The sequence below is a fragment of the Oryctolagus cuniculus genome, chromosome 4 (assembly GCF_051225735.1).
Source record: "Oryctolagus cuniculus isolate XC-2025 breed Fujian yellow rabbit chromosome 4, ASM5122573v1, whole genome shotgun sequence".
Classification (NCBI taxonomy): Eukaryota; Metazoa; Chordata; class Mammalia; order Lagomorpha; family Leporidae; genus Oryctolagus; species Oryctolagus cuniculus.
Window position 1 is genome coordinate 68,168,551 of NC_142870.1, and position 22,539 is coordinate 68,191,089.

At 40.9% G+C, this 22,539-nt stretch overlaps 1 protein-coding gene across 4 annotated transcripts in view; it reads left to right on the forward strand.

Annotated features, from left to right (window-relative positions):
- Window positions 1-22,539, forward strand: part of LOC100349682 (OX-2 membrane glycoprotein) — a 107,312-nt gene that overhangs the window by 22,059 nt on the left and 62,714 nt on the right. For 3 of the 4 annotated variants that reach the window (XM_070073173.2, XM_089330798.1, XM_089330797.1), the window contains exons 5-6: window positions 406-476; window positions 720-1,416. In XM_070073173.2, the coding sequence (XP_069929274.2) occupies window positions 406-451 (46 nt within the window). In that variant the 3' untranslated portion in view covers window positions 452-476; window positions 720-1,416. Of the gene's footprint in view, window positions 1-405; window positions 477-719; window positions 1,417-11,615; window positions 11,623-22,539 lie in introns of those variants that run through there. The other variant, XM_089330802.1, reaches the window with a different exon arrangement.

Below are 22,539 nucleotides of genomic sequence, written 5' to 3' on the forward strand. Positions count from 1 at the left end.
TTTAATGTGTAAATTTTGAAATAATCTGTTTTACATCCAAGAGAGTATGTTCATTAAGTATTTATATATGTGACTCTGGAATTTATGGAGCAATCAGAGTAGAGATATAAATTTTTTTTTATTTGACAGAGTTAGACAGTGAGAGACAGAGAGAAAGGGAGATATAAATTTGAGAATAAAGATATTATGTTCATCCATGGTACACATCACAGATTATTATTCTCATGATTTTTAAGTAGAATTAATATTTAAGTTCTGTAATTGAAGCATTTTATGTTGATCTAAGTATTTGAAAAAGTGTCTCAATCTCTCAAGAGCATTTGGATACAAATTCTCCACACTGCCATGAGGGGGAGTGTTTGGACTGTATTCATCTGACAGATACATGCATGTCCTTATCTTCAGGTCAAAGAATAAGGGTGAATCAACTCAAGTCCCTCTGAGATCATAATGAGCCATTCACCTCATTCACCCAGGTAATTATCATATATGTGGGGTATTTTGTTGTTACTGTTGTTGTCATTGTGTATACTTCAAATTTAGATTAAGTCTTCCAATTTAAATCTGCATTTCATTTTACATTTTGTATCCATAACCATCATTTTATAAATAAATGGGAACATTTGTTTAAATATGAAAACCAATTAGTGAGGTAGTGATTTCAAATGAGGTTATGTTAATATTAATGTCTGAATGTTTCTATTCTTTCCCTGATTCAGGACCTCTGCCACCATCACCATTTGAATGACTGCTTTAATTTCTATTTTTCTGAGTATTCATAAATGTGGAAAATACTATGGAGGCTCTTCCAAAAAGTAAAGATGAAACTACCACTATGGGGTATATCAAAAAGATATGAAATCAGTACCCCAGAGACATCTACACTTCCATGTTTATTGTAGCTGTATTCACAATAGGCAAGAGAAGAAAACAACCTAAGTGCTCATCATTGGAATGAATGGATAAAGAAAATATATGTATACAATAGAATACTATTCAATGTACAGAAAGGTGAAATCTTGTCATTTTCTATCACATGGATGATCCAAAAGAAAATTATGTAAAGTGAAATGAATTGATGCAGAGGACAAATATTGAATGATTTCCCTTGTATGTGGACTCTAAAACAGTTGAGCATATAGGAGTAGAATAGTGGTTATAAGACTATGAGGGTAAGTTACATTTAGATAAGAGGAGCAAATTCTGATGATCTAGTATGGAGTAGAATGACTATTGTTAGAATAATGTAGTGTGTAATTCAAAATAACTGGAAGAGAGGATTTTGAATAACAAATCTTTGAAATGATTCATATTCTAATTATCATAATTTCATCATTAAATGATGTATAGATGTATCAAAACATCATATTGTACTACATGAAATTGTGCAATTATGTGTGAATTAAATTTTTTGAAATAAGATTGATTGTGTCCATATATTTGATAGTCATTCAGATTTCCCCTTCTCTGAAGTTCTTGTATATATTCTCATGATTCTCATTGGCTATCTTTATTTCAGAAAAGCCGTTATATCCCAGTCTTTACAAACTAGAAGTTGGTTTCCTCTCCTCATTTGCTAGCACTCTTTCACATTTCCCATTATATCACTAGGGGAACATAATAGCCTTTAAGGCTTCAACAATGTTAAATCTATCCATCTTTTCACCCCATGGTTTGAATTTGGGGTCCTATTGAAGAAATACCTATTCACCTAAGTTTGCAAAGATATCCTCTTACATTTATTAGTTTTATATTTTGTCTATTTCATATTTAAGTCTTTAACCTAAAATGTAAGATTGAGATATTTTTGCCATATAATTATTTACTATATAATGATCTAGATTTCCTAACATCAGGTACTAAAATACACCCTTTCCTCACCAATAAGCCCTATTTTCAGCTCTCTTAGTTTATTCTGTTGTTTAATTTTTGTTTTCTCATAATTATATGTGATTTTTATTACCATGAACTTTTGCTTATTACCATGGGCTTTCTGCTTAGTGTTAAAAAGTTTCAAGGAGGCTGGTGCCGCAGCTCAGTAGGCTAATCCTCTGCCTGTGGCGCCAGCACATCAGGTTCTTAGTCCCGGTCAGGGCGCTGGATTCTGTCCCAGTTGCTCCTCTTCCAGTCCAGCTCTCTGCTATGGCCCAGGAGTGCAGTGGAGGATGGCCCAAGTGCTTGGACCCTGCACCTGCATGGGAGACCAGGAGAAGCACCTGGCTCCTGGCTTTGGATCGGTGCAGTGCACCAGCCACAGTGCACCGGCTGCAGTGGCTGTTGGGGGGTGAACCAATGGAAAAAGGAAGACCTTTCTCTCTGTCTCTCTCTCTCACTGTCCAATCTGCCTGTCAAAAAAAAGTTTCAAGGAAAGGTTTCTCTCCTTTATTTTCTAAATTAATACAGATATTATAATATAATTAATGTAGATACTATAATATAGATAATTAATATAGATAATATATTCAGAGACACACACAGTTACACATCCATATACATTGCACACACAGACACATTATGGAATAAGCTTATTAAGTTCCAAAAATTATTCCTTCTTATTTATTTCTGCATTTAATTTTGTTATATCCTTCTCATTTTGCTGAGTTTACTGTTTGTGCCTTTTGTTCAACATTGGTATATGATAATGATAGTTACAGTGATTTTATATATGTGTATTTGTATTTACTCTTGAACTCTTGAGAAGCTGAGAAAGACAGAAGTATACCTTAACCACTGATTCATTCCCCAAATGCACGCAACAACTGAGTCTAAACCAGGCTGAAGTCGTCATCTTGGAATTTAATCTTGATTTCCCACAGGGTGACAGAGACCAAATCACTTGAGCCACGACTCAATGGAATGCAGAAATCCTGAAGGATGTCTTTCTTTTCCTCCTCCTCCTCCTCCTTCTCCTCCTCCTCCTTCTTCTTCAGGATTTATTTTTTTGAAAGGCAGAGCAACAGAGAGAGATGGAGGCAAACACACTTACATACACACACACACACACACACAGATTGAGAGAGAGAGAGAGAGAGAAAGGTCTTCCATCTGCTGGTTCACTCCCCAAATGAACAACAGCCAGAGTAGGGCTGATCCAAAGCCAGGAACCAGGAGCTTCTTCTAGGTCTCCCACATGGATGCAGGGGCCCAAGGACTTGGGCCATCTTCTACTGTTTTCCCAGGCCATAGCAGAGAGCTGGATTGGAAGTGGAGCAACCACTTGAACTTGCACCCACATGGCATGCTGGCACTGCAGGTGGTGGCTTAACCCGCTAAGCATAGCACCACCCCTGATGTATTAATTCTGACACTGTGCTCCTTTAATTCTGTCCAATAATTTTAAGTGTTATTTTTTTCCTCTGTGGCAAAGCATTATATAAATAATGTAAACAAGTTTTTTTTAAAGAATTTTCAAAGCAATGTTGCATCTCATTGTGGAGCCTTCCCTCTTTTGTTCATTCTTCTATGTCCCAAGTCAGTATCTTTTGTGTTTATAACCTATTTGTATGGTGTGATTATTGATATCATAGGATTTTTTCCATTTTTATTTCATTTTAGGTGATTTTTCTTCCATCCTGTCTTTTATTAGGCTTATATATTATTTGCTAGTTTAAGCAGCATGCTTTATGTTTATTCTTCCACTGTTTTCTCCTAACTTACCAAAAAATGCCTATTTTAAATATAAATTCTTAAATTTTCCAACAGTTATAATTTTGCACAATTCTAACTTTCACAACCCTGTGGGCTTGTCCTGTGAGGCCCACACTGTCGAGATGGTGGGGTGACAGCGTTCTTCGACAAGAAGCACTGGAGATGGTTTCAGTGAACATGTCTGTTTGTTAGCAGTTAGGCACAAGCTTTTATAGGGCAGGCAAAAGGGAGTAGATAGCTCAGGGTAGCAACACCAATTCTATAGGATAGTGCTGATACTGGTACTGCTATGCTTCTCCTATAGCTTGAAGGTCATGTAGTCCACATAGCTTTCCAGGTGGTCTTATGAGTCTAGTCCACATCTGGGAACTCTCTAGCTGACAATTACAAGGCCCCTCAACAGGAATTGGGGGTGTGGGAAATGTGCCTGGGGCCCCTTCAATCTGCCAGCAGTCAGGTCAAATGTGGGTCTCAGTGTGCTGTGTCCTCTACCAAGGTTTTACCCGTGGAGCATGGTGTGCCATGCCCTCTTGACCTCCTGCATAGGCTAGGCAGACAGCCTTCCAGCCAGGCACAGGATCACCCACACAATCCCATTCCCTACCCTCTGTATCCCTTCCATGTATATCTAAATTATTCTATTTATTTATTTATTTAAGATGCAGAGAGAGAGAGTGCTCCCATTAACTGGTTCACTCCTGGGATCTGTCTGTGACGGCTGGGATGGAGAGTCTGGACAGGGGCTGGAGCCGGGAGCCAGGGATGCAATCTAGGTCTCCCAGGTCAATGACAGGAACCCAATCACTGAAGCTATCACTGCTACCTCCCACAGTGTGCATTAAATAGGAATCTGGAGTCACAAACCAAAGCCAGAAATCGAATCCAGGCTCTCTGATATGGCATGTGGGCCTCTCAACTGCTAAGCTAAGCACCTGCTCTTGAATTATTTAGTTATTTTATTACAGCGGTATAATTTTTGGGACTCTGCTTTTTTAGGCAATAATAAATTCTGGTAAGTTATTTATTCTTCCTGTATCTTATAGCCTCTTCCTGGACCAATTTTTTTTCTTTTACTGGAATCCTAATTTTAAAGACACTTCTGAAGAAGAGCCTTGAAATAATTTTCTGAGGACCATATGTTTAATGATATTTTTTTCTCCTTTCCATTTTAAATATTTTGTTTATGAAATCTATGACCAAGACTTTAAATATCTTTAAATTAAGGGCAAGCAGAATAATAATTACATATTTAACAATTAAGAATAGAGAATGTAAAAAAAATAAACAGAGAAAAGGATCAAAATTAACCCAGCAGAATGCTTTGCATATACTTTTTTAAAGATTTATTTATTTATTTGAAGGGCACAGAGAGGCAGAGGCAGAGAGAGGCAGAGAGAGAGAGAGAGAGAGAGAGAGCGAGCCACAGCGTCAGCCCCTTGCATATACTTTAAAAAACCATGTATAAGGATGTTTATTGCATGACTATTTAAAATAACTTAAGGAAAACTCATTAACTGTAGAACAGCTAAATTGTGGTTTGCAGTTTTCATAGAATGGGAAACTATACAGTAGTAAGAATGAATGGACAACTATATGCAGTAACATGGATGACTTTTTAACATCTACAAATGAGTGAAAGAATCAAGATACAAGTGAAGGAATACTCTATGATGCCATTGATATAGATGTGTGTGTTTGTGTTTGTAAACAGTCCTGTTCACACAACTGGCACATGCTGTTGAACAGAGAGCCACCTGAGAAAGTGATTGGATTAGGGGAAGTGAGGACTACAGGAGATGAAAGATTATATGTGTTATTCATAGATTATAAGAATATCCTAGTGTATTAAAAACATACTAGCAACAATTTTTGTAAAAGTAAAAATGGAATTCAATGTTCAACACTTTAAAAATATGGACTCATTGCATTGTTGTATCCCAAAACACTGCCTTTTGACATTTTACCTTTAAAAGTATTTATAAAAAGTGAACAAATTTCATGTATTTAATATATACAGATTTAAGATCATAATGATACTTTCCACTCTACCCTACTGCCCATACTTCCACCTTCCCTCCTTTTTCCATTCTTATTTTTCTTCTAATTTTTATAATGACATACTCCCAGATAATTTTATAATCACAGTCTTAACTCTCCACTAAATAAACAATTCAGCAAGTACTAAGCAGAAAAACCACTGTTCCTCAAGAGTATAGATAAGGGCTGTAATCATTAATCAAATATCAAAATGACAATTTTCTCATATATATTACATTTTTTGCACTCTGCATATTAGTTACCACAGATCAGGGAAACCATATGATATTTGTCTCTTAGGGACTGGTTTATTTCACTAAACATAATGGTTTCCAGTTGTATCCACTTTGTTGCAAAAGACAGGATTTCATTCTTCTTTATGGCCAAATAGCATTCCATAGTGCATATATACCACATTTTCTTTATGTAGTCATCAGTTGATGGACATCTGGGTTGATTCCATCTTTTAGCTATTGTGAATTGAGCTATAATAAACATGGGGGCACAAATGACACTTTCATATGCTGGCTTCACTTGCCTTGTGTAAATTCCCAGGAGTGGGATGGTTGGGTCATATGATCTATTTTCAAATCTCTGAGGAATCTCCATACTGTCTCCCATAATGATTGTACTAGTTTGCACTCCCACTATCAGTGTATTAGAATATCTTTTTTCCTACATCCTTTCCAGCATTTATTGTTTTTTGATTTTGGGGTGATATCCATTCCAACTAGGGTGAGATGAAACCTCACTGTAGTTTTGATTTGCATTTCTCTAATGGCTAAAGGTCCTGTGCATCTTTTTAATGAGTTTGTTGGCCATTTGCATTTCACCTTTGAAAAATACCTATTCATGTCCTTCACCTATTTTTTAACTGGATTATTTGTTTTCAGGTTGTTGAGTTTCTTGAGCTCTCTATAGATTGTGGATATTAATTCTTGATCAGTTGCATAGTTTGTAAATATTTTCTCCTGTTCTGTCTGTTGCCTCCTCACTTTGTTAAGTGTTCCCTTTTTTATGCAGATGCTTCTTAGCTTGATGTAATCCCATTTGTCTATTTTTGCTTTTATTTCCTGTGCTTCTGGGTTCTTTTCCAAAAAGCCAATGTCTTGCACATTTTGACATTTTTAAAATACTTCTTTATCTACTTACTTGAAAGGCAGAGTGATAGAGAGAGGGATAGATCCAGTGGTTATTTCTCATATGAAGGAACAGGAAGTCTGGGCCAAGCTAAAGCAAGCAGCCAAGAACACCATCCTGTTCTGTCACGTGAGTGCAGGGGTCCAAGTACTTGGGTCATCCTTCTGCATTTGATGACACATTAATAGGAAACTGGATTAGAAACAGAGTTGCTGGGATCTCAGTATGGAAGGCAGGCATCCCAAGCAGTGGCCTAACATGCTAGACAGCAATGCTAGTTCTTCCTTGATTTTATTAATTTGATATTTTTAATTTCTGTGTTTTATGTCTATTGATTGGCTTCCTCTAATGAATCTTGTTTGGCATTCTATGAATCTTTTAGTCTTTTAAATATGTATATTTCATGCTTCTGGTTGTTTTCTGGAAAAAAATAGCCATTACTTTATTTAAATCCTTAATTTTTCTTCTCTTCATGAGACTCCTGATATATAAACATTAGTACCCTCTATTCTTCTATGTGAGGGTGTGCATGTGTGTGTGTGTGTGTAAACATTCCTTTTCACACAAACTGGCACATGCTGTTGAACAGAGAGCCACCTGAGAAAGGGATTGGATTGGGGGAGGGAAGGAGTACAGCAGATGAAAGTTCATTTCTCTCCAGAGCTATAAAGGACTCTATCAAAGAAGTTTTCAGTGAGGCCAGAATGGAAGGGGCAACTTGTGGGGAGCAACTCAGACTAGACTAAGTTACTGGAATTAAGACTTATTCTATGCATCTGCTCTCCCACAATATGGCGCTGGGAGAGGAGGTAACAGCTTCTACACAGCTGCCTCCAGTTCAACCAATAAACTGTAGGACCTGCTCCTGATTGGAGGAGAGCAGCGTACTCGGCGTGTGGGTAGCAGAGTTGGGATTGGTGGAAAAGGACTATAAAGGAGGAGAGAGACAACATGCACCAGGAACATCTAAGGGGAACATCTAAGAGGAACACCTGTGCAGCCGGCCGGCGGTGTGCCGCTCCCCCGCGGAAGTGGGGAAAGTGGCTAGGGGGAACCGCCCTTCCACGGAGGTGGAAGGGTCGGTAGCCAACCCGGGAAGAACCAGCAGCAAACCCGGGGAGGGCCGAGCAGACAAAAGAACAGCGCAGGGTCCTGTGTCGTTCCTCCGCGAAGAGGGGGAGCGACATAATGGTGCCATGACTCGGATAGAAAGCCTAGGCAGGGTTTAGTGTCGTTCCTCCATGAAGAGGGGGAGCGACATAATGGTGCCGTGACTCGGATAGGAAGCCTAGGCAGGGTTTAGTGTCGTTCCTCCATGAAGAGGGGGAGCGACATAATGGTGCCGTGACTCGGATATGAAGCCTAGGCAGGGTTTAGTGTCGTTCCTCCACGAAGAGGGGGAGCGACAGCAACTTTAATTAACTTACAGATGAGATAGCCCAGTAGGGAAGTGAATTTTAGAGAATGTACTAAGATAACAAGAGTCATGAATATGCTTAATCTGTTAACTAAATAATTTAAAGAAGAAACTATAGATCACTTGATAAAAATAGAGCAATTACACAGCCCAACTGACAAATACTGGTGACAACTGCTGAGAGTGTTCTATAGGCTAGGAACTGTTTAAACCTCACAAGATATTGTGAACTAAGTACTATAATTATTCCATTGTCCTCTGTCTGAAGCATTCAACCACTTGCTCAAGCTGACACAGCTCCTCAGTGAATTCAGGGGGTGCAACATGTCTCCTGCCCATGGGGCTGTGTGTCCAGGGTATCATTCACATAACCCCCCATGATTCACTTTCTCTACTCAAACATGGGACTCTCATTTCCATGCATGTTCATTTCCATGTCTAACATAAATGTGAACATAAAAGCTGTGGCTGTCACCTAGAATTAACTTGTAGTTCATCTGTGTAACTCATCAAAGTACAGGGTGCGCTTGACAAAGCTTGCTGAGCTACACAGCCTAGGGAGGACAAATACCACAAGATGTTATTTATGTTTCACTCATGCAAGCTAAGTCAGTCCTATAGATATACTGTACAGCACTGTCCCTATCCTTAACAATTACACTATGTATTTACAACTTTTGCTCAAAAGGCTGATTTTATATTAACAATAATAAAAAATAGCCAGTGTGAGGCATAGATTGTGGTAATGCCTGCCTGTTGTATGATTACCTCCAAGTTGCATATGGTTTATTTTTTTAAAGATTGATTTTTAAAGATTTATTTATTTATTTGAAAGGTATAGTTATAGGGAGAGAGAGATTTCCTACATCTGATGTTTCAGTCACCAGATGGCCACACAATGGCAAGACCAAGCCAAAGCCAGGAGCTTGTTCCAGGTTTCCCACATGGGCGCAGGGACCCAAGTACTTGGACTATCTTCTGCTACTTTCCTAGGCTCATAAGCGGAGCAGCAAGGACACGAACCAGCATTCACATATGGGATACTAGTGTTGCTGGCAGAGCTTAACCTTCTGCAGCTACAACCTGGTCACAGCTTGGTGTTTTCTACATTAATCACATACAGAGATGTTAATCATATGATATGTCAATAAGGTGGGAAGAAGAGAGAGGAAGAGGGAGAAAGAGAGGACTGTGGGTTCCATCCTTACTAGGAGGTCTTGGTAGTAAAACAGAGGTAAGCATTTCATTCACCCCTTTGTCCTTTAAGTTTTATTTTAAGAGCTAAGAATTCTGAAACTTGCTAAAAAAGAATCCTCATGAATGTAAGTGGAAGGAAACTCATCAACAAAGAAAAAACCTGATCACTTCATGAAGGGAGAAATCATTGGAGAATGGACATGGAACTTATTGCTTGAATATACAATTCGATCCTGGATTTTTAAAAAATAATACTGTACGCTTGTTTTAAAAGCATTGTTGAAACCATCATCTCACCCACCTCCCACCCCATTTCCTTTCTCTGTCAGTACAGGTTAACAGGAAAACGGAAAAAGTGATTTTTTTTTTTTCCCCGCAAACACTTGTTTCCCCAATTGCCACCACTGAAAGGAAAAAATATTTTCGAAACAATGCAGGGATGAATACAAATATCATTTAATTTCCCATAGATGGACTCCTCCTGGAAAAGCCGCTTGGGGGCGGGGCGGAGGGGGTGGAAGAGGGGGCCGGCGGGAGTGCACAGACAGGCGCAGAGCGAGCTCTGCGGTGTGGGTGGTGGCGGGGGTGGGGGCCGGGCCGCTGTAGGGGCACAACCTGGTGCGAAGCAGCTAGCCCCGTCTTTCCAGTTGCGCCGAGCCGCCTGGAGCGAAGATGCAGAGAATGGAGAGGCTGGTGAGCTGGGTGGGCCAGGGCCTGGGAAGGAGGGCGCGGGGTGGGCGCGGTCCAGCTCCCCGGCGGCCCCGGGGCGGCGGCGGGCCAGGCGCGCCGAGCTGGGGCTCGCCCTAGTCTTGATCCTACGCTTGGTTTACCTTGATGCCGCCCTGAAAATCGCTGAAAAGCTGCTTTTGCTTCCAGAAGGGTGGCGCACAGGCCACTCCTGGCGCCCTGGTTCTCCATCCCCATTCCCTGGCAGGAGAATGCCACCAGGTGCGGGCTCCGGAGACGCTTCGCCCGAGGCACCTTTGTTATCCGCCCTAGGGAGCAGAGCCAGAGGCATCGTCGGGGGTGCCCCTGGTCTCCGACTCCCTCTCTGAGGCGAGAAAGCATAGTCGTTTCTCCCGAGAAGGGGGTGGGAGTGCTGTGCTGGCTCCGTGTTGGCGGCGAACTGCCGTGGGGATGCGAATCCCAGCCCGGCCCTGGGCAGGAGGGCTTCTTCCCTTTTTGATGCTCAGCCGCTGTCTCCGTCCTCTCGGGGAGCCATGAAAGATGCGATAAAACTGCATGACACTGGTCGCGAGTCTCAGGATTGCAATCCGGACTCTCCAGAGAGACGACATCTTGTTTATTCAGGGGCTGTGTGCACGACAAAAGCGAGGGAAAGGGTTCCGTGCACTCCGTTGGTGTAGACAGATAAAAATCCAAAAGCGAGGAATGCCTGCAGGAATTTTGTTTTTCCTATTTGTAGTTTGGAGGCAGGAGCCAGCAGCGCCTGTTTCATTCTGGTTCTTAACAAAGGAGAACTGGGGTCCATGAGCCTGAGCCTTCTGCGTGTCAGATGCATTTCATGTCCACAGCTGTGCTTTAGACACGAATTATTACCTGAGTCGACAAATAAAGGAACTGGTACAGAGGCTCATTTTCCCATGCATATGGCTGCTTGCAGTGGGACCAAGGTTTGGATTAGAAACTTTCAGAGCAAGAGGTTTGCATAAAGCCAAGCATACCAGATGGGCAGTTGTCAGCCAGGCACAGGGCTCAGCCAGCACCGGTGATCTAGGCAAAGGTCCTGAGATGACGGCTTTGTTTTCTTGATATGTGCTCCCATGTGTCACCTGATTACCGCTTTCAGATACCCAACAGCGGCGGTTACTACATACTGGGTGCTGTACCGTTGAAGTGCTTAATTCTCATGAGTACTCCTCCTATGAGATAACATAAAAAAAAAATTATTGAGTAGTTATTTGTATCCGGCACGATTCTAGGAACCTTACATATACCACAGGTTGAATACCCCTTATATGAAATGCCTGGGATCAGATTTCAGATTTTTTTTTTCCTTTCAGATTTTGGAATAGCTACGCACTGAGATATCTTGGGGATGGGACCCATGTCTAAATATGAAATTCATGTATGTTTCATACATATCTGCCACACGTGGCTTGAAGGTAGTTTTATTCAGTATTTTAAGCGTGTTTGCATTTGTCTGTTAAATGAGGCCAGGTGTGGAATTTTCCATTCGTGGCCTTCTGTCTGAAACTCAAAAAGTTTCAGATTTTAGAGCATTTTGTATTTGGGGTTTTTAGATTAGGGATGCTGAACCTGTGATTCCTTTAGTCTCTCAAAGATGCAATATTTTGGTCTGGCTGCCATATCTGTCCACCAGAATCTGCTCCTGTTGCTACCATGCAGCAAAGCCTCCTGGACTCCTCCCTACAAAACAGAAACCTGTTGTCTCCAGCTTGGTAATGTTTTCAGCTATTTGCGTGGACTAGAAGGAAACATGGCATGGAGTAAAAATGTGTGTATATTTAATGACAAGGCTTTCCTTCGGATGCCCTTTGCCTCAGTCATTGTGTTTTTTATTTCTTAACTTTGCTGGCTCCCAGTCCATAGGCTTAGCTTGCTATGTGTCTGCTTTTTTCTTTCTTTCTTTCTTTTTTTTTTCTTTTCCTGAAACACAGTTTTTTGCTTTAGAAATCAGTCTGTTTTGCATTCCTCATCATGGCCTCTGCTAGGCCCTTGAGTTTCCATGGTAGAGAGAGGCATAATCATTTTTGTAAAATGGCATGGAATTAGAGTGCCAGATATCCGTCTCCACAAATTGCCTTAGCTGAAAATAAAACAAAATGTGTTGAGTTCTGGCAGCAGAGCCTGGGGAAACATTTGGCTTGATTTTTTTTTCCAGCTTTCCTACTCAATAAGATAGGATGAGGCAGTATCAGTAATTCTGAGAAAATGATCAAGTAGTCCTCAGGCACTTCAGAACTCAAGAAAGCCCTTTAAATATGATACCTGGGAATGATTGGGAGGAGGGCAAAAGCTGAGCAGGTGTGTAGGCTGTGAATGTCTTTTCACGTATCATTTTGGACTTCCTAAAGGGCAATGATTTTGTTGTTGGTCTTAGACCCATGAAGATGAGAAGTCACCTTGAAGGGTCTGCAGGCTCATGGTATACTGGGGTATCAAATGATAACATATACATGTGAATGTTAATTTGTTCTAATGGCACAATCAGGTGGTATAGCTTTTACTTCCCAGTAGTGTGGACACTGTGTTGACACTCCTTGGGGTCTAGGGATTATCTCTCGGTCGTTGTGCCTCAGGTATTGAGTAGCCCTGGAGAAGAGCCACAGGGTGGTAGATGTCATCCTTTTCAGGATATCTGTCCTGAAAGATCCCCCAGGAACTCTTTGACAGAGGCTGTGATGGAGACTCTACATCTCTGACAGGTGCAGTGGGTGCTGGAGAGGAGCCCTCTCAGAGCAGGACATTCAACCCCAGACTCTGCCAGCTCTGATGTTCACACATGACAGCTGTCTCCAGGGTACAAGTTGGCCCAGGAGAACTGAGACAAGACTGGATCCAGTATTCATAATCTCAATGGTTATAAATCGCTGCTCCTGGCCAGAAACAATTGAAGCTCTCTCTTTAGAGTTACACCACTAAAGGAGACAATGATAAGGGGTGATTTTCTACACCTACCCAGAAAGAGACTTGGTTAGAAGTTTCTTTGGCTAAAGAACAAAGTTTACATAATGAGATTATTTGTGACATGTTTATTGGTTTAATCTGGTCAGACCCTTTCTCTGTGACATTTCTCCCCATTAAATCTCGGTCACGGTTTTTTCCCAAGGGAAGAGAAGAACATGGGATAATCACATCAACAACATAGTGGGAAGGAATGAAGGAAGGATATTGGAACTGGGATGGCTCCCACTGACAGGAAAAGGAAAGAGAAATCAGATAGGCAAGGAAAGATTCAGATCCTCCAAGATTCTCTGCCTCTAGCCTCTCCTCCTAAGCCCATAGAAGGAAAGATATCATAAGACAATAAAAAACCTGGGAGAAATTAAAGAACAAACGATAAGATCCAGTTTACCGTGTCAGAAAAAGAACTGTGTCATGGAAGTTAAGTCATTATTTCTAAAAGGAATGACTAAACAGGGCTTCATAAGGCAAGCAATGGGAAGGAGGGATGAGATTTTCACAGTAACAATCATGACCATAGGCCATTTGAGTAGTTGTGAATCAGAAATATGTTTCAAGAGATAGTAGCAGAGATTGAGACTAAGCAGGGTCTGATAAGAACACATAAGGCTTAAAATATGTTATCTCAATAACTACAAAAAGAAAGGAAGAAGGAAGGAAGGAGGAGAGAGAGAGGGGGAGAGAGGGAGGGAGGAAAGGAATATCATTATGTTTTTAGAATTGTTATCTACAAATCATATCGAATCTGTTAAAAACTAATTAAAATAAATATTTTTGAAAAAAAGAACATGTAAGTTCTGAAAGGAGGGCCCATACTAGGCATTAGTCAGCTTTTTACTACTATAAATATAATTTTTGAGGTACTCAACTTTATAAAGAGAAAGATTTATTTAGCTCACAGTGTTTTGAGGTTCAAGCTCAAAACTGGGTAGCCCCATTGGTTGTTCTCTAATAAGAGCAATGAAGGCAATGGATGATGAGCAAGTGCAGAGAATCACATTTTAAGAGATGTTGGCCCTAAAACTCAGACTTTTGTAATGATATTTCTGAGGGAACTACCTTCAGAGACCATGTCCCCAATAACCTAAGAATTTCCCATCAGGTCCTGCCTCCTAAACAAAATAATTGGTTTGAGTCTATACCTCTTAGTACCATTAAATTATGACTTTGAGGTTTACTATTCTGTATGAGTTTGGGAGTCAAGCCCCTAAGACATACTCATTTGGGGGACATTCAGCATCCACATAATATCCAAATCATAGCATTCTTCCCCGGCTCATGTCCACCTCACAGTGAAAATGCATTCATCCCATCTCCAAGATCCCCAACCTATTTTTTTAATTTATTTTTTATTTAGTAAATATAAATTTCGAAAGTACAGTTAATGCATTACAATGGCTTCCCCCCCCATAATTTCCCTCCCTTTCACACCCCTCCCGTCTCCCGCTCCCTCTCCCATTCCATTCACATCAAGATTCATTTTCAATTCTCTTTATATACAGAAGATCAATTTAGTATATATTAAGTAAAGATTTCATCAGTTTGCACCCACACAGAAACACAAAGTGTAAAGTACTGTTTCAGTACTAGTTACAGCATTACTTCACATTGGACAACACACTAAGGACAGATCCCACATGAGAAGTAAGTACACAGTGACTCCTGTTGTTGACTTAACAATTTGACACTCTTGTTTATGGCGTCAGTAATCTCCCTAGGCTCTAGTCATGAGTTGCCAAGGCTATGGAAGCCTTTTGAGTTTGCTGACTTCAAAGATCCCCAACATATTAAGTCTAACATTTATTCAAGTATCAGAAACAGGCAGAAATTGATACAAACGGAGAGAGCTCTTCCATCGGCTGGTTCCCTCCCCAAATCAGTGAGGGCTGGACCAGAAGTCCAAAGTCTTATTTGAGATTCACGGCAAATTCTTTTAACTGTGGACATGGAAAATTCAAGTTACATACTTTCAAGACACAGTGGTGGGATGGGAAGAGCATATGCATTTCCATTCCAAAGGAAAGAGAGAGGAAATAGAACAGAGGATGAATCCACCCAAAGCAAGAACAAAACCCAATAGAGCATGACCAGCAACAGAGCTCCATGTACAGCATCCTGGGCACACTGGGGTGGATGAACTTCCAAGGGCTTGAGGTGCCCTGCCCTATGGCTTTGTTCATCACACTCCACATGAATGTTCTTTCTGCATGCTGATGTCCATGGCTTTCCAAGGCTTGCATGGTACACTGCTTGTAGCTTTCCCGAGTAAGTGTTTCACATTGTTGCTTCCTCTGGGTATCTGTGATGTGTGACTTGACTCCTACTCTCACTTGGCATTGCCCTATTGGAGGTCCATGCAATGATAGCAACCCTGTAACTCTTCCTAGCCTCCCAGGCTTGCCTATGCAATTTATTTTTTTTTTTAAGATTTATTTTATTTATTTGAAAGACAGAGTTACAAAGAGAGGTAGAGACAGAGAGAGAGAGGTCTTCCATCCACTGGTTCAGTCCCCAGGTGGCCGCAATGGCCAGAACTGTGCCAATCCGAAGCCAGGAGCCAGGAGCTTCTTCCGGGTCTCCCACACGGGTGCAGGGACCCAAGGACTTGGGCCATCTTCTACTGCCTTCCCAGGCCACAACAGAGAGCTGGATTGGAAGTGGAGCAGCCCGGACTAGAACCAGTACCCATATGGGTTGCTGGCGCCTTAGGCCAGGGTGTTAACCCGCTGAGCCACAGCACCAGCCCTGCCTATGCAATTTCAGTGTAAGCCATTATGAACCCTTAGCTCATTCATTCTGCATGTCTGCAAAACCAGCATCTTGTGGACAATGCTAGGAGCTCGTGCCAACATGAGCCATTCCTGGATCTGTTGGGCTATGGCTGCAGCCATGTAGTGTTTCACCAGCTGATTGCAGAGAAATGAATCCTTTGGCAGTCTTGGGCAAGCCTGAAGAAAATGCCCTGGTGATCCACGAAGCAATTCTGTCCTTTCAGGCCTCTCCTCCTGTGATGGGATGAGCCTTCTCAAAAATTTCCAAGATGCTCTTAAGGCCTTTCTCTCGTTCTGCCAATTAACGCCTGACTCTCTTTTACTTCCTCTAATCTCTTAGGAATATAAAATGCATTCATATTTCATAACTTTAGAAACAGTTGTGGCCATGAACTCTTGGTGCTTTTTCTACTACTAGAAGTAGAATCCCTGAGATGAGTACTTGGTATGGAGGTTAAGATGCCACTTAGGATACTGGCATCCCACATTGGAGTGCCCAGGTTTGACTCCTAGCTCTGCTTCTAATTCCAGCTTCCTACTAATGTGCACCCTAGGAGACAGCAGATGATGACTCATGTAAGTACTTAGGTCCCTGCCACCCATGTGGGAGACCTGAATGGCATTCCCTGATTCTGGGTAGCCCAAGTGCCCACAATAGTGGGTATTTGGGGAGTGAAACAGTGGATAGAAGAGGTCTTTCTTCCTTTTAAACAAAATGGAAAAAAGGAGGGTGGGGTAGAATCCTTAGCATTTTAAATCTAACAAGATTAGTGAACCAATTCAATTTATTTATTTATTTATTTTTATTATTTTTTTTTTGACAGAGTGGACAGTGAGAGAGAGACAGGTATTCCTTTACCGTTGGTTCACCCTCCAATGGCTGCTGCAGCCAGCGTGCTGCAGCTGGCGCACTGCACTGATCCGAAGCCAGGAGCCAGGTGCTTCTCCTGGTTTCCCATGCGGGTGCAGGGCCCAAGGACTTGGGCCATCCTCCATTGCCTTCCCGGGCCACAGCAGAGAGCTGGCCTGGAAGAGGGGCAACTGGGACAGAATCTGGTGCCCCGACAGGGACTAGAACTCGGTGTGCCGGTGCCGCAGGTGGAGGATTAGGCTATTGAGCCATGGCCCCAGCCAATGAACCAATTCTAGACACTCCCAAATCAATTTACTAAACTTATCTTCCAAATTCTGTTCCTTATGGCAACAGAATTTACATTTGCCTTTCCTCACTATAAAGAACATGTCTGAGGCAACTAACTTTGTAAATGGAAAAGGTTTCTTAGCTCAGACTTACAGAGGTTCAGGTCCCAGAGAGGGCAGCCCCAGGTAGTTGGGCTGTGGTGAGAATGGGGGATGGCAATGGCAGGGCAAGTGCAGAGGAAGAGTCATGTGGCAAGCCAGGGAGCAGAGAAGCTGGTTCCCAAATGGGGTTTTATAACAGCTGTCTCAAGAGAGCTCCTTCCCAAGGGCACTCCCCAGTGACTTCCTAAACACTGTAATCAGATCAAGTTCTTGGCCTGCTAGTACCATTAATTTATGACTTTGAGGTTAAAATGTTCTTTGGGTTTAGGAGCGTACCTTTAATATATGCACCTTTGGGGGCATTCAACATCCAAACTCTATTCAAACCATAGAACTAGGTTTGTAGAGCAGTAGATTGGAGCAAGGAAAATATTGTTGGATGTCCTGCAAAACAAAGTACTGGTAGATACTGAGGTTGCTGTGGAGCAATGAGACAAGCACAGAGACCATTAGTTTATGGAAGAGTGTGGTGACACTGCTAAATGCTGTTTAAAAAAACTATAGAAGCAAGTTAAAGACAATCTCCAGCCAAGAAGGCAGCCAGTGTAACAGGAATTTCACAGTGGTTGAATGGTTGAATTCGTGATTTCAAAAGTGTGAAAAACTAGTGGTTTCATATGGTCAGGTAATGTTTTAGCATTAGAGTTCCCATGGAAGAGAAAGAATGAAAAGACTGACAGTGTGTGGAGAGGCCCAAGCAGGTGGTAACCGTGTTAGGGACAGTGTCTCAGGGTATGGGAATACAGTGGGCTGCACTTAGGCAAGGGTCATCTCTTCTCAAACCAGGAAGCAGAGGGATGTGTTCCTACAAGATCTGGACATTTGAGACGTGGTGGACGAAGGCAGATAGGACCCCTTAGGCACTGGGGGAAGAGGCTTGACTCTGCTCGGAACAACAGCAGTGCTGAGAGCCTAAGGGGAAAGTGACGCAGAGGGTGAGATCACTGTACACAGAGGTGGCTAGCCAGGCTGCTACAGGTCAGGAGGAAGGCATTTCTGGTATGGGGAAGTTCAAGCAAAACCATCAAGGCAAGAAACGTGCATTTAGGAATAAGCAAGGCAAGCTGGCATGGAGAGGCAGATCTAGGTAAACAATGGAAGGTGAATTTCCAGGAAAACCATGCAATTGCCCCTCAGAATTTGGGGGTACTGGGGTTGATTCCAGGACCAAAATCTGAAGTTCCTTCTGAAAAATGACTTAGCATTTGCAATACAACCTACTTATGTCCTCCTGTACACTTAAATCATCTCTAGATTATGTTAATACCTAATGTATTACAAATGATATGTAAATAGTTGTACTCTAAAGAAAACAAATCTGCACATATTTAGCACAAATGTAATTTTCCCCCAAATATTTTCAACCTATAATTGGCGGAATGCACAGGTTCCACAGCTATAGAGGGTGAGTTGTTTTAAGCTAGGAACTTTGAACGATTTTCTCTAGACAGCAAGGGACAGTGGAAGATTTTGAGGTGGGTGTCAAAGAGGAATTTAAGAAAAATTAATCTGTGCAATGGCATATAAATAAATCAACTGTACACTAAACAAGTCTAGGGCAGAGACTGTGTCTGCCTCACCCAGTCTTGGCTCCAAAGTGCCTAGCATGAGGTCAACTCGATAAACAGGATGAATAATCGCATAAATGAAGAGAATATTGTCAGACATTCAGAAAAGAAAAGACCATTGCATCAGCCGCCCACCGTGATGAACTGAGATGTGGGTAGTAATGGTAGAGAGCCAAGAGAGACTTCACCTGGGGACCCTGGCTGTATGTTGTGATGCATTCCATGCATGTGTCCACAATAGGGGACACTGTGCAGGGTGACTTCAGTGCTAGGAGTTGGAAATTCAGGAGAGAAGTTGTTTTGGTAAACATAACAATGAATTTGGCATTATTCATAAATTCGTCCATTCAACTGAGAGCAGTTTACTTGAAAGAAAAACCTAAATGCATGACATAAAGCAGAAAAGAGTTGGGTTATTGCAGGGTATTGAAAGGGGGATGGTGACGTGGAGATTGGTGTGTGAAGAGGAGAGCACGGTGACATGGACGGATAGCAGGTGTGGAGGGGCTGGTGGTGGGAGACAGGCGCCTCGCACACTAGGGAGACAGGGTTGGGAGGTATTTACCAGCAGAGCTTCTGGGTAGCTACTCTGCGGCTCTCAGAGATTGCCTGCTTCTCTAGAAACCTGGCTAAATGCTTCTTTGGATAGGAACTTCAAATCTGCATTGTGCCTTTTGTTTCTGGGGTCAGTTGCAGCAGGGGTCGCTGTGTGAGTGCATGAGTGGTAATCCCTCAACATGGTGATTTGGTCACTGGCAGTAACAACATAATTTGATATTCATGTGTCAATATTGTAAAACCAACAGTCATTTTTATGTAAAGAAAGTAATAGGGTTTATGGTTACAGATATGAGCTCTGGAGCCAGAATGTCTAGGTTTAAATCCTGGCCCTGCTGCTTCCTAGCTGTGTGAAGTTCTTCTACTTCTTTGGGGATCATGGTCTTCTTTTTGAAATTGGTGATAGTGATAGTGCCTCCTTAATAGGTTTATGTGGTCATCCGGGTCCTGGGCAAGCGGGCAGTATATGCACGTCCCACGACCAGGCTGCTCATACAGTTGCACCCAGGGGAAGTGCAGCTGCGGCGCCGGACGAGCGCCCCCAGCCGGCTCGTGAGACTTGAATCAATGACAAGAACATACAGCATTTGTGGAGAGAAATGTCACTCTTCCCCGCTTAAGGGGAACTTCGGCTTAGGGCCTGTGAGCCTGTATATGACTTTCACACGCGATCTGTTCTTGAGTAGCCACTGACTTTGATTTTATCAAATAGCCAAACAAGAAAATACATCTTAGTTTACTTGGTATTTTTCCCTCTCGGATCCAAGAGAAAGGTCAGAGTAGGCGAGCAGAAGGGCCATGTTTATATTAGGCATCCCTTTCATTTCACTCCAGACCATTATGAATGCCCAGCGCCAGCTGAACCCATGGCCAAGTCGAGACAAAAGAGGGCTCATTAATAGAAAGACCAGAAGTCTGAAAGACAAAACAATTTTTGAAAAGTTATTTTTTGTCACAGAAATTTGTTTCCTTCTGCACTGTTTCAATGTATTTCCTGAGTCACTGCTAACTGTCAAAGAAATGAACCGACACACGCTATTGGTCTGGCACCAAAGGAAGGTAGAAGGCATTTCACCTAGAGGGTCATGCCAAGACAATGGCATTTTGCTCTTTGTTTCTTCTACAAGGTGAGCAGTAGTAGGGCCATTCCACATCATCCTTGAAGAGCGCTTCTTCAAGTGCAACAACAACAAAAACAAAAGGATATGTTTTCTAGATATATTTTAAATCCCAAAAAGAACAAAAATAATCTAGCAAATTATAAGTGAGAAAAATTTCCCTCCTCTATTTTTCTTCATAGATTTTAATCTTATTGAATCTGTCCAATATCTGTTTTTCTTCATTCAGTAACATACCATTTCTACACTTTTCAACAAATTTACTTGATAATTTGGAACTCATTTCCATTTAATTGGCACTAGTGACTTAGTGTTATCAATTCAACTAATTTTCCTGGATAAAAATAGACTGTTATAACTTGATTGTTGGGATTAAAGAACTGTGAGTTTGAAGTTATGGTGATTTCTCCTACAAGTGTCATCTCTAATGTGGCACAGGCAGGCACTTTGCTGGCCTTAACTACTCATTTCTTTAAGCATAAATCACATTTACAAAAAGAATTTTTCTGTGCTTTTTAAAAATTGATTTTGAACTCTAACTTTAATTCAAAATAGCTTGTTATGTAATGCTAAGCAAGAACACAAGATCAGATTTCTGTGTATGATAGGTGTTTAGCTTCATGAAACCTCATAGAAAAAGAAACACTGGGTAAAATATGCCAAGTATTTACAGTGGTTACCTCTAGGTGTTAAAATTATGAAATATATTTTCTTTCTTTCTATTTTTTCAAAAAACTTTATAAGGTATTTACATTGCTTTGAAATTCAGTTAAAAATTTGAAAATATATTATGCATTAATTTGTTGATGATTCCTGGAGAAGTTTGAGTCAATTGTTCAATCTAAGATAGGAAACCTTTTTATTATTTAACAGAAGATCTTAACCTCCTATAAATACAAAAATTCAAATGGTACTCTTACCTTAAAACAATCAGTGTGAAGTATATATTTATTGAATAATATATGTCAGAAAATGATATATATAAATACGTATGTGCAGGGATTAGAAGTCCAGTGAAAGAAAACACCATGAGAAAAGCAACAAATGATAAACAATTCCAGAATCTGCATTTTTCAGGAAAAAATTTAAGTATAGTTAATTATAATGTTCATTGCAAGATTTACCCATATTACATACTGTGCCATTCATTAATAAGGAAAAAAGATGAATAAGGCATTTATCAACACTCAAGGTACTTAAAATTTGGTACGAAGAGAGAAGCACTAAGGCATTAAAAGAACCCCATTCTCTCATTAAGCTTATGGGGGATAATTGACAAATAGAAACTATGTATATTTAAGTTGTACAAACTTACATTTTGTTATACATATATAGTATAAAATGATGGCCACAATCTCAAGCTAGTTAACATATCCATCACCTCATATACTTAGTTTTGTGTGTGTGTGTGTGTCTGTGTGTGCGCCCGCGTGCATGTTAGGAGAACGTATTATCCTCTTTTATCAACTTCCAAACATACAATACAGTATTGTTAACTAAAATCACCATCATGTTATATATTAGCTCTCCAAAGCTTATTCATCTTACCTAACTAAAGCATTGTTTCTCGCTTTTTATGCAGTTTTTACCCGACAACCACCATTCTCTGTACTTCTTCAAGACTGAGAATTTTGGAGTCACATGTAAGTAAGATTATGCAGTATTTGTTTTTCTGCCTTATTTCACTTGGTATAATGTTCTCCTGGTTTGCCCATGTTGTTGCAAATGGCATGATATTCTTTTCCAAAGATAATACTCTATTATGTTTCTCTGATATATACATATATGCTAGACAATTCCTGAATCTATGCATACAGGCGCACACACATTATCTATCTATCTATCTATCTATCTATCTATCTATCTATCTACCTACCTATCATATCACATGTTTTCTTCATCCATTCTTCTGTCAACAGACATTTGGGTTGATTCCATAATTTGGTTATTATAAATAGTGTTACAATAACATGAAGTGCAGATATTTCTCTGATATACTGATTTCATTTCTTTTGGATAATTACCCAGTAATGAGATTGATGGGTCATATGGTAGGTCCTTTTTTATTTTTTAGGAACTTTCATACTGTTTTCTATAGTAAATATGTATCAATT